Consider the following 12,719-nt stretch of genomic DNA (forward strand, 5'->3'; position numbering starts at 1 on the left):
GAGGATTGATTAACCATATAGGCCATGGTAGAATGTGTCCACAACAAGAAATTTGTAGTTAGGTCAGTCCAATGTGGATGGAAGACCAAGTTTAGGTGTTCCTAGGTTGAGAGGGGAGGTCCAAAAACCATGGACATGGGTCTGATGCATGCGTAATCGATTACAGAATTGATTACAGGGGCGTGGTAATCACTTACAAGGGCATGGTAATCGCTTACCAGTGGAAAAGTCCCCTTTTGTACCAAAAGTTTAGGTGTGCTACCTAGTCATGGCTGAAGCACTCCCTAGTTTCTGTAAGATTGTGTTTTTAGTGTCTTGAGAATTGATTAACCTTATAGGCCATGGTAGAATGTGTCCACAATAAAAAATTTGAAGTTAGGTCAGTCCAATGTGGATGGAAGACCAAGTTTAGGTGTTCCTAGGTTGAGAGGGGAGGTCCAAAATCCATTGACACAGGTCGAGGCACCGATAATCGATTACTGGGGCTTGGTAATCGCTTACCAGTGGAAAAATCACATTTTGTACCAAAATTTTAGGTGTGCTACCCAGTCATGGCTGAAGCACTCCCTAGTGTCTGGAAGACTGTGTTTTCAATGTCTTGATGATTGATTAACCAAGTAGGCCATGGTAGAATGTGTCCACAACAAGATATTTGAAGTTAGGTCAGTCCAATGTGGATGGAAGACCAAGTTTAGGTGTTCCTAGGTTGAGAAGGGAGGTCCAAAATCCATTGACACAGGTCTGAGGCACTTGTAATCGATTACTGGGGCTTGGTAATCGCTTACCAGTGGAAAAATCACATTTTGTTCCAAAATTTTAGGTGTGATACCTAGTTATGGCTGAAGCACTCCCTAATGTCTGTAAGACTGTGTTTTCAGTGTCTTGAGGATTGATTAATCTTGTAGGCCATGGTAGAATGTGTCCACAATAAGAAATTTCAAGTTAGGTCAGTCCAATGTGGATGGAAGAACAAGTTTAGGTGTTTCTAGGTTGATAGGGGAGGTCCAAAAACCATGGACACAAGTCTGATGCACGTGTAATCGATTACAAGGGCGTGGTAATCGCTTACTAGTGGAAAAATTCCCTTTTGTACCAAAAGTTCAGGTGTGCTACCCAGTCATGGCTGAAGCACTCCCCAGTATCTGAAAGACTGTGTTTTCAGTGTTTTGTGAATGGATCATTAATGAAATACTTCAAGTTGGAATAATTCAATATTAAACAAACGAAAAGGGCATAATGAAGTGTATTGAGTAATGAAAAATGATAACAATAATAAAAGGCAGATACATTAATAGAAAAACTTAACAAAAGTTCACGGAACAACAACTTTAGAAATTAAAAGGTACATAACATTAAACAGGGAAATGTAAACTAAGAAGGCGATTTTCGATCAAATTGGTTGCGAAAGTTAATAAGTTGTTGCTCTACAACTCCAACACAATTTTCAATGTTGTCAAATCTATCGCCCACAAATGTCCAGAGATCTTGTATTTGTTTGATTACTTCACTCAATGTTGCTGAAGAGGTTTGTTTTGGATTTTGAGAGGGTTGTCCGATTACATGTTCTTTGTTACCAATTTGTGGTTCTTCATTGCGTACTTCTTCTTCTACAAATTAAAAAAGGGGATTTTCAGCTTATTTCAATACATTTCCTAAACATTTCAAGTGAAGGTTGTGACACCNGGGCACTGACAAGGGCGGGGAGTGATCGCTGGTGCAAGAGGCATGGACAAGGAGCGACTCCTGGCAGGCTTCCAGTGGAAGGGGCACGTGGACGAATCGAACATACACCGAAATGAGAGGGATCTAGAGGCTGTATAGGTATGGGACTATACAGTTGAAGGATAACTTAAAGGAATTGATTTGGCTACTCATATCAACAAATGCATTCTCTTTTCGGTAGCCTAACTCATAAGAACTTCATGGTTAAGCGTGCTTAGCCTAGAGTAGTTATGGGATGGGTGACCTTCCGGGAAGGTTTCTCGGAAAGTGTGTGAGTGAGGACAAAGCAGTTTAAAAAATAATAATAAATTCTGACGTGGAATTTAATATAGTTAGGGTTAAATTAGAAATTCAATTTGTGATAATTTGGTGTTGGTAATGTTTTGTTGCAGGTGNAGGGATTTCGCGTTTTGGGTTGCAGGTTCATGGTGAAGGTGGTTGCTAGCGTCAATGGGCGATGGTGGTGAAATGAAACTACTATACCTTGGTTGATATACGGTGCAATGAAGGTTAGGGTTCAACGATGGAACAAAATTGTTGTGGGAAGGTTTTCATGGCTGTGCGATTTTGGCATATCTGCAATTTGGACTTTGCAAATTAGGATTCAATGATGGAACAAAACCACTGTCACGAGGTTTCCATGAATGGTTGTGCGATTTTNTTTTGGCATATCTGCAATTTGGACTTTGCAAATTAGGATTCAATGATGGAACAAAACCACTGTCACGAGGTTTCCATGAATGGTTGTGCGATTTTTGCAGATCCATGATTTGGGTTTTTCGAATTAGAATTTGGGGAACAAAACTGTTGTTGCAAGGTTTCCATGACTGCGATTTTTGCAGATTTGCAATTTGGACTTTGAGAATTAGGGTTCAATGGTGGAACAAGATAGCTATCGCGAGGTGGATTCACGATTTGGTGTTATAGATTACCCACCCCAAATTATCCCAAATTGAATTTATAATTTAACTCTAACTATATTAAATTCCACGTCAGAATTTATTATTATTTTTTAAACACATAACCGTGCCAAAGGAAAAACGTTACACTTCATCAGATATTAGTCAACTGGGCAGTTCTGCCGTTAACAAAATTAACGCCGTAACCAGTTTTTGCAAAAAATAGGATTTTAGTGAACTTTTTTAAAAAGAGAGGATCACTTTGAACAAACTCTCCAAAAGAGAAACTAAAATAAGTATTAAACCTTTATTTTATCTTCAATGTATAGAGAAAGTGAACATGATGAAAAAAAAGATGAGTGATCATCAAACATTACATAAGATGTTTGATATGATCAAATTCTCCATCGCTTCGTTCTTTCTGATTCACCTTCATTTATCATTCACGCGCCTCTTTTACTTTTATTTACATCTTTATTTTATTTAATCTAATGTCTTATTGCATAAACTAGTCGGGAATTGGAAATGGGCTTGATATGGGCCACGGCGGAGGATTTGAGCCACAACAGAGCCTGAGTGTTTTCGCTTTATAGGCAAATGTTACGGAGCCTCAATTCGCCGGCACTGCCGTTAAGCTTCGCGGCGAGCCTCGCGAAGAAGGCGGAGATGCGAACAATGTTCTGGGTGGGTTTCGTTCAACGCTCTCTGCACAACATTGCTGACCTAATCGACGCCGCAGAGTAGTCTCTCTCCTTTCTCCGAAAAGGCCAACTGCCTCGTCACATTAACTAAACAATGCTAACATGTTTTTGGATTTATAATGTACATGTGATTTAGTGTAGTGTATGTATAATTATGTGATGGCATAAATGCTCTCTGTAGATTGATAATTTTTGGAGCATTGATTAATAATTTTCTCCTGTTGTGTGCATTCCTTAGACTGACATTTTCAATTCATTCTTCAGCAAACAATTGATCATTTGTAAAAGGGAAGTGCAAAAGTTGCTAGAGCTACCTTATTTATTTTAAAAGGCAATCAGTTCTTGTCTTGAATATGTTAAAACAAGAGAAAATTCTTTTGACACCTTTTTACATCTTTTTTACTTTCTTTCTACACTTTTATATAAAAGTTCAATTTATTCATAGGTTAATTTGAATTGTACAATTCAGATTTTAGATTGTGTAATATGAAAATATATTATCAAATATAATCCAAAATACATTTCTAAATCATGAAACATAGAAACACATTTTAAATTACGTAATTCAAAATTATATTTCAAAATTTGTAATTTATAATATATTTTTTAATTATACAATATGAAAATCTAGAAATCTATTTTAGATTATGTATCTAAAAATCAGTTGAGTTAAGCAATCCAGAATAAATTTATGAATCTTTATAAGCTTATTTTCTACTTCAAGAAATGTTTTCATCTTTACAATTATAAAAAATGTCTCGTAAAGCATTTATCAACATTAAAAATCTCTTGAAGGACATTCTAAGACTGTTATACGCAGCACATATCCTGATGCACCTTATGTCAATATGGAAAATGTACTTTTAATAAATTTTTTTAAAATGATTTATGTAACAGATCCTGATGCACCTTATCATGTTTAAGTGCAACTTTCCAAAATCATTGGTGTTGTAAAACAATTATCAACATATATCAATTCCACATTCATAGCAACTTTGGATTTGAAATAAACTTAAACGTATTACCTATTGGTAGGGCTGGCAGAATTAACTTAAAAAACTTAAATCATAATTTATTTATACTTTTTTAAACTTAAAAAACTTAAACTAATTTTACTAAAAACTAATTAAATCGATTAATAATACAGTTTAATTCGGTACAGTTCTGCAGTTTAGGTTTTCTATTTCCTTTCTCAATTTCGGGTCTCCGTTTGCTTTCTGCCTTACATCCTGTTCATCCGCTCACTCGCTGCTGCTGTTGAAGGCTGTCGTTGAAGGCTACCACCGTTGAAGGTTCGCTGCCGTCGAAGGCTCGCCACTGTTGAAGGCTTTGCCGCACTCTGCCATCGCCGAACTGTCGAAGGTTCTACCACCATCGTCGAAGACTCTGAGAACACTTCTCCTTTAGCTGGAAAGAGAAGCAAATCTGGAACCTAAGGTACGAATGTTTTTCCTGTGTTGTTCAAACATTTTTGAAATGCATTCTTAGTTGTTCAAACATTTTGTTAGACATCTGGTAACTATTGCTTGTACGTGGAGGGAGCATCTGGGGTTCTTCCATCATCCGTGGCCAAGGTACTTTATTATTCCAACAAGGGTTTTAAATTGCCATTTGGGGTTCTTCCATCATCGTTAAACACTGCACCATGCTTTGCCAGCATTTCTGCTATTGCTAGGTACCCATCATGAAACCGAGTGTTGTAGTAGCCTGCTGTTAGTTCTGCTGTGACCTTGCCTTGTAGTGCCAATGAATTCCAACAACTTTGGCAGATAATTTCACCCCACGCGAGTTGAATATGCCTTTGGCTGATGCAAGGGTTCTCTCATCGTGTTCAACTAGTTTGATGGAGTACCAATCAAGGAAGAATTGTCCGTACTCCGAGTTCCATGTTCCTTCCCTTTTCCTCAGGAAAATTGCTGTACTGGCCTGAGTCATGGGGTCCACTTCTTCCCCAATCTTTATTCCCAATGGCCTAAATGCTAGGAAACCTCCAAGTTCCATTGCTTTCAGGATAAGATGGATATCTTAGCTCCCCACAAGGACCCATCCCCACTTGAATTTCCTGCAAATAAATTTAGTCTCAGTACTTCATATCTGAAACAAATTCCTCAGTTCCTTGTTTATTATCAATTTATAAGTGCTTTCCCTCCATTCCCCTTACACTTGTATGTTCCTTGCTGTTTATTCTTCTATAACAGTGGAAGTGTCTTTAAACTTTTACTTACTCATTAGAGATGTAACCATGCATATAATGTTACAGGTGAATTCTTGGCACTTACTGGAGGAAGGTTGAGTGGGAAGTTCAATGACTACAAAGTTATAATGTTTGCATAACACATGGTTCAAGATTCAAGAATATTTGAGGTGTATTTTTAAGGTCAGTAAATACCTGGATAAAACTTTTATCCTTAGCTCATGAAACAAGAGAAAAATTGTCATAATCAGTATCAATCACATCATAAGGTACCTTAGGAATGAATGGCAATGTAGGAAAGCGGAGATAGCATTTTTCTTTGATCATCTCCTGCTTCTCTAGCTGTGTCTCCTTTTTATCCAAATCTTCCTCCGAAACACATTGAACCTTTCCCCTAATTCCGGTTATAAACCCATTTGGGTCTCCGTGAACACAAAAGGTGTCAACTTGAATAGATGTTAATTCCCAACGTTATCATATTTGTGTTACTCTGGAATCAGGGCTCCTATGAATAGGATTTTCTTCAGAAGTTAATCTTGATGAAGAGAGTATCTTAAACGTGATATTAGGTGATAAAGCCTAATATCACGTTATTAGGCTTTATATACATGATATTAAATATTAGGTGATAAAACGTGATATTAGGTGATAAAGCCTTTTTGTCTTCCATTAATGGTCCACTGATCAACATTTCATTGCATTTAAATTCAGCACAATGTTATATATTAAATATTTCAGTTGGTCTGTGAAAGATGATTTATTAACCGATATTTAGATTAGAGACCATTCTCCATAATTGTGACTGATGGGCCTAAGTGAGATGACTTTTATTTTTGTGTGAAAACCTTAGTTAGTTGAAAGGGGATAGATAATTTAGAATTTAGATGATGGGAGAGGAAATGGTATTTATGTATAGTTCTAATTATATCAATTAATGTATATTCCATATTATATATACATAACATTTAATTTATTCATGGAATAATAAGTCCCTACACAATAATTAGTTTCAATTTATCCCTTGACGTCTTGATCTTACTATCATCCATCTTAGTTATAGTAAGTATGTTATGTATTGTTGACTAATTTACTTAATAAATATGGGTCAGTAAATTATTTACACCATTCTATGTTTAATCATGTTGACACAAAGAAAATGGTTTTATATGCACTGGTGATGTGGCCACCGTCCTTCGATGTCATAGTGTATCTAGTCATTGAAATTTCCAATAATTGAAATTAAGTTAAAATATACTAGATGTTCACCTTTTTTATTATTTTCTTTTAATTATAATTACCTCGCTGATAAATGGTCTCAACTTAACATTAACTTAATTTTGTGTGCAGATCGAGAGTAGACAATTTCAATACCTGAGAAATTTTGTACCATAGATGTGGAGTTACAAGGTTAGACTTGAAAAGTACACTAAAAAATAATTGAGGGTGGTTTTCTTAGTGTTTGAGTGCTTATCAATATTTTTATATTTTGGGTCCACTGATGCAGCAATAAATCCTGGGAACAGGTTATACTAGGCTCCTTTCCATATATGAACAAGAAATAGTTCCCTACACCACCACACTATTCTTCCTACACCACCACATCCTTATCTTCAATTTTATTTTATTCCAAAACTAACCTTCAGTAAATTTATTTTTACTTTTACCCAATAAAAAGCCCAGATCTGTTGCGACCCACGAACAAGGCTCGCATGAGAGGTCAGGCACGTCGAGACCGCGGCACCGTCAGGTACTTCGATGCCATTAGAGTTGCCGCCATGAGAGTCGTCGCCGAGAGAGGCGCCGCCGTCATTTTTTGCTCTCTTTGACACTAATTACTCTAGTGCTTTTTTTTATCCTTCTGTAACAGTTATTAAGATTGTAACAAAAACAGTTCATCGACTTTAAGATGGAGCTCACTATTACGCAACCTGATGATTGGCATCTTCACCTTCGTGATGGTTCTCTTCTTGAAGCTGTCCTCCCTCACAGGTTATTTTACTTGCATTGTATAAAACAATCCTCAGTTTTACTGTCCTATTTTAGGAGTTATGCCTTGCTATTTAGTAAGAGGTAAAAAAGAAATGATGTAGAGGTAAAAATTAGAAACTTCCATGTTGCAAATTTCTAAGTTTCAGTATGTAGTATATATATAGTACAAAATGATAGCATGTCACAGAAAAGTTAATGGGGATTTCGCACACAAGATACAAGACGGCTGGTTAAATGGAGAAAGACATTGAGGGTTATTCGAGGCTGTTAAATATTTCTCTAGCTCAAAGGAAAGTTTTATTAAACTGCAAGATAAGCTATGCTCTATGAAAGTTTATGTTGTGCTTTAAAAGGGCAAAACAAAAGTGCCAGTAGCATAAATGAGTACGTTAATGTGTATGGTTAGGCAAGAAGATACTAAGTAAATGATTGTAGGAAGAATTGGTTTGACTCCTATTGAGGAAAAAATGATAGAAAATCGAAAAGGTGGTCTGGATATTCAAATGCCACTTGAGGCACTAGTAAGGAGAGTAGATCACATAGTTTTAAGCCCTGTTAAAAGGGGCAGAGGGAGATCAATAAAGACATTGGAGGAAATTATTAAGAGATTTCATGTTGAATATCCTTAAATATAGCTTGTACTCGAACATAATAATTGCATTGTGTGATCTGTGAGCTGACTTTACATAGTGGGACAAGATTATTGATATTGTTGATGCTGTACACTTTCCTAATCTTTTGAGGACAATGTGAGAAAGGCTTGTATTGTGCATCTCTGTATAGTATGTCATCCTTTTTGTTTATTGTATTCACATTGAGTTCACAAAAGTTCTAATTCAGATTATTGCTCTTACAGTGCTAAGAATTTTGGAAGGGCTATAGTGATGCCAAATTTGAAACCACCCATCACTACCACATCTGCCGCTGTCACTTATCGTGAGTCCATTTTGAAAGCAATACCTACAGATAGCAACTTCAATCCTCTCATGACACTTTACCTCACAGACTTGACTACGCCTGATGAGATTAAACTTGCAAGTGAGTCTAATTAGCGGAATGCAGTAGTTTAAAAAATATATGTAAAACAGGCTTCTGTTATCTTCTTTTACCTATTATTGATCAGTCTAATATTTGTTGCAATGCAATTATCTAACACGTAATGTTTGATCCTATAACAAATGTCTTTAACATAGGCCATGAGGTCAAGATAATAAATGTTCATTTATCATTTGATTAGACTGCAACGCACCCTCTATGCTCATCTATCTGGTTTTGTTCCTCCAAATCCCTATTTATCATAGTACAATACTTTATTATGCTACTTATTTTGACAGAAAAAAGTGGATTTGTGTATGGTGTGAAGTTGTATCCTGCTGGTGCCACTACGAATTCCCAAGATGGTGTTACAGATCTTTTTGGAAATTGTTTTTCTGTTCTCGAGGAAATGGTTGAGCAAAATTTACCATTATTGGTAATTTAAATTTGTGGTTTTTCTTTTGTTTATTTCTTTACATTTTCTTCCCCCACCCCAATTGTGTGTGTTTGTATCTATGTTTAAGGTTCTTATATTGACGGTTAAGAATGTATTTCATACTTATGTTTCATGTTTTCCTTCTTAATTCAAATCACTGCTAAAATGTCACGTTTTCATGAATTATTTTATACCATTTAATAGAATGCATGTACTGGATGGTATGTTGGATACCGATTTTGGAGGAAATTCCCTTTGAAAACATCCACTAACTCTTCGACACTTAACCATGAGCTGGGGGGTGCTTGTGGCAGTCAATGGTGGCTAGTGGCATGCTTCATTCTTTATGTTTGCCCTTTATTTAATATCTAAAACTTATAAGTTTACATTATACTTTCTTATCACTATACACTGCAGGTTCACGGAGAGGTTACAAATTCAGATGTAGACATATTTGACCGAGAAAAGGTCTTTATTGAAACAATTTTGGAGCCTTTAATTCAAAGGCTTCCACAGCTGAAGGTTGTAATGGAGCATATTACTACTGCAGATGCTGTTAAATTTGTAGAGTCTTGCAAAGAAGGTAACTAACTAAATTTCTAGTAAAAACTAATTTATCATTGTGTTGTACTNTTTAATTTTAAAATTATTCTCATGATTTGCTATATTTGTAAGGTTTNGTAGCAGCAACCGTAACACCACAACATCTTCTTCTGAATCGTAATGCTTTGTTCCAAGGTGGCTTACAGCCTCACAATTACTGTCTTCCAGTGCTCAAAAGAGAGATCCATAGTATGAAACTTTCTTTTCGTTCCTGTACAATCTATTAAATTTCAACATCTTCCAGGTGTTATACCACACTTCTTAGTTTACAATTTGAACTAATGATTCAGTCGAATTTGGAAGATTGGTGAAATAATTTAAATCATATGATTTTTTTTTTTTTTGTAATTTTCTTGGTCTTGCACTCTGTTAATTAAATTAATTATATTCCTGTTTGATTTGATTGGGCAAACATAAATATGTTCTGAAGTGCATTGAATGGTCTTTTCAAGAAACAAATTGTACGTCATAAATTTTAACTGCAATGTGTAGCACACAGTACGTGCTACACAGTACTATTGAAGAGCTTCAGTCTTTATGCTGTAATAATTCCTGAGTTAGGTTTGAGGAAATGTCACTAGGGACAAGGATCACCACGTTGATAATGTTAAGAAACTGTACATATCCTTGTCATCTTAGCTCATTTTTGTTTTCTTTTTCTAGGACAGGCTATTGTTTCGGCTGTTACTAGTGGAAGTAAACGATTTTTCCTTGGAACTGATAGTGCACCACATGATAGGCGAAGAAAGGAATGTTCATGTGGATGTGCTGGGATATACAACTCCCCGGTAGCTCTATCACTATATGCCAAGGTTTTTGAAGAGGTAACACTTCATTTCACTAATGTTCATGGTTTTCAAATCAAGTAATACAGTATGTTAGAGGTGATGATGATATCTGATAATGCATCACATGTCCGTAATTTTGACATATTTCTCACGTGTTTGTATGGTAATATGCTTATATGAGTATGTGGTATGGTTATCATATTTTGCATGCTTTCTGAAAGTTTTTGGATTTACGTCTTAAAATTCTGTGAAATTGTTGCAATTTTAGGCCGGTGCACTTGATAAGCTGGAGGCTTTTACAAGCTTTAATGGGCCTGACTTCTATGGCCTCCCAAGAAATAAGTCAAAGATTAAACTGAGGAAAGGTCTTTGGAAAGTACCTGATTGTTTTTCATTTCCAATTGGAGACATTGTTCCCATGTATGCTGGTGAAACCCTTGAATGGGAGGCATTGCCTTGGTGACTTGCATGTCTATTTCAAAGTTCGGTATCCTTCAGTAATCTTGTTCTAGTCTTATCAGTCAGTTCTGCGTTTATTTTGCAGACTGTTATCATTTCCATTTTCTAGGTCAGGCTCAGGTAAGTTTCATTATAAACCAAAGCACTGACGGTGATTCATAAATTATTGGTTGTTTAACTGGGAATTTTGGTAATATTCAGAACTTTGATTAGGCAATTTGGTTGTTCGGATTTTATAAATAAACGCTGCTTAAATTTTCCCGATTTGTCTTGTTTCCATTTTCAATTTATGGATCTTTGAATGTCTGAATGAACCAAAGCGCCCACAGGCCAATAGTCTCTTCTGGGATATCAAATTTCATAACTTGTTTCACAAGACTTTTATTTCTCTTTTCTATTTTAATATTTGAGCAGTTTTATTTCATATTAACGATAATTTACATGAATAATGTAGACTGCAACTCCAGCTACAATATTTTTGTATATATATAGTTGGAGGATGGACAAATCTACATCAAAGGGTGCTAGACAATGTTCCCCCAAAGAACTCTCCCTTCGTATTGATATTCCCTCCCAAGCTTAAAGCAAAACCCCGTTATTCATCAAATTTATTATTTTTCAGATGTGATATCTGACCAACTATTCCAATCTTTTGGAATATGATGAAAGAAATAAAACAGGAAAATTCTGCAGATAGACTTACGGTTATTTGGGTATGATAGAAAGGAATGTGAGTGAAAGGAAGGGAAGGGAAATGAGAGGAAGAAGGTAGTTAAGCAGAGAAGAAAATATAGGAAAGATTGAACAAAATTAAGTGGGGGTCTGTGTGTGAAGAAAAACGTGGAGTTATTCCTATCTTCTAATTTTCTATGTTGTGTCTCCTATTGTTCTAATTCTATGCTTTTTTTTTTGAAATGTCAATGTTAATAATAACAAATAAATATAAACAACTAAAATAATATTATAAGAAAATATTTATTAGAAGATAATTAGTTAAGAAAATGTTGTGATAATGTTTACTCTATCTTTTCTCGTATAATATTATTTTAACCTTAATCAATATTATTTTAATATTTTTTCTTTTTTCTTGTTAAAGTCAACTTGCACCTCTAATTTTTCTTTTCTCATCCTACACTCCTTTAATATAGTTTAAAATTTACACAGTCCTTTTTATAAATTTTTAAAATTTAATATTAATTTAATTTAATTTAAAATTTCAATATTATTTAATATACGTTCATATTTTAATAATTATTAAAATATAATTTCCATTATTATAATAATTATATTAAAAAAATAAAAACAAAAGTAATTAAAATAAAAGTAACAATAATAAATATTAAAAAAAATTGTTTAAAACTATTATAAACAATATTAAAATTTTAAATTAAATTAAATAATTATTAACTTTTAAATAAAAAACAAAATTTTAAAAATATTTATATATCAAAATCCGTTAAAATATTTTAACCGATTTTGATATTATTTTAATTTTAAATATATTAAATAAAATTTTATATAATTAATCTAATTTAATTTAAAATTTTAATATGATTTAATATACATTCATATTTTAATAATTATTAAAATATAATTTTTATTATTATAATAGTTATATTAAAAACATAAAAATAAAAAANTAAAAATAAAAATAGTAATAATGAAAATAAAAAGAATAAAAGAAATAATAATAATATAAATCTGATTTAATATATTTAAATATATTATATTAATTATTAAATTAAAATTAAATGATAATTAAATTTTAAATAAAAACAAAATTTTAAAATGATTTTTTTTATTGAATTTTGATATTCAATAAAATATTTTTCTTAAATTCGGTGTCTTAATTAAAATTTCATAATTATTTAGTTTAATTAAAATTATAATATT

General features: G+C 33.9%; 1 protein-coding gene across 7 annotated transcripts; it reads left to right on the top strand.

Annotated features, from left to right (window-relative positions):
* Positions 1-4,467: 4,467 nt before the first annotated feature.
* On the top strand, positions 4,468-11,084 carry LOC106772153 (dihydroorotase, mitochondrial-like). Of its 7 annotated transcripts, none has more exons than XM_014658349.2 (12): positions 4,468-4,759; positions 4,831-4,896; positions 5,583-5,699; positions 6,864-6,923; positions 7,021-7,263; positions 7,384-7,505; positions 8,362-8,543; positions 8,840-8,976; positions 9,394-9,559; positions 9,652-9,768; positions 10,243-10,403; positions 10,636-11,084. In XM_014658349.2, the coding sequence occupies exons 6-12, from the start codon at positions 7,423-7,425 to the stop codon at positions 10,828-10,830; spliced, it is 1,041 nt and encodes a 346-aa protein (XP_014513835.1). In that variant the 5' UTR covers positions 4,468-4,759; positions 4,831-4,896; positions 5,583-5,699; positions 6,864-6,923; positions 7,021-7,263; positions 7,384-7,422; the 3' UTR covers positions 10,831-11,084. The 7 variants fall into 7 exon arrangements, with proteins under 7 accessions (XP_014513835.1, XP_014513836.1, XP_014513837.1 ...); XM_014658350.2 differs by having other exon boundaries at positions 7,192-7,263; XM_014658351.2 differs by having other exon boundaries at positions 7,197-7,263.
* The last annotated feature ends 1,635 nt before the right edge of the window (positions 11,085-12,719 follow it).

The sequence above is a fragment of the Vigna radiata genome, chromosome 8 (assembly GCF_000741045.1).
Source record: "Vigna radiata var. radiata cultivar VC1973A chromosome 8, Vradiata_ver6, whole genome shotgun sequence".
Classification (NCBI taxonomy): Eukaryota; Viridiplantae; Streptophyta; class Magnoliopsida; order Fabales; family Fabaceae; genus Vigna; species Vigna radiata.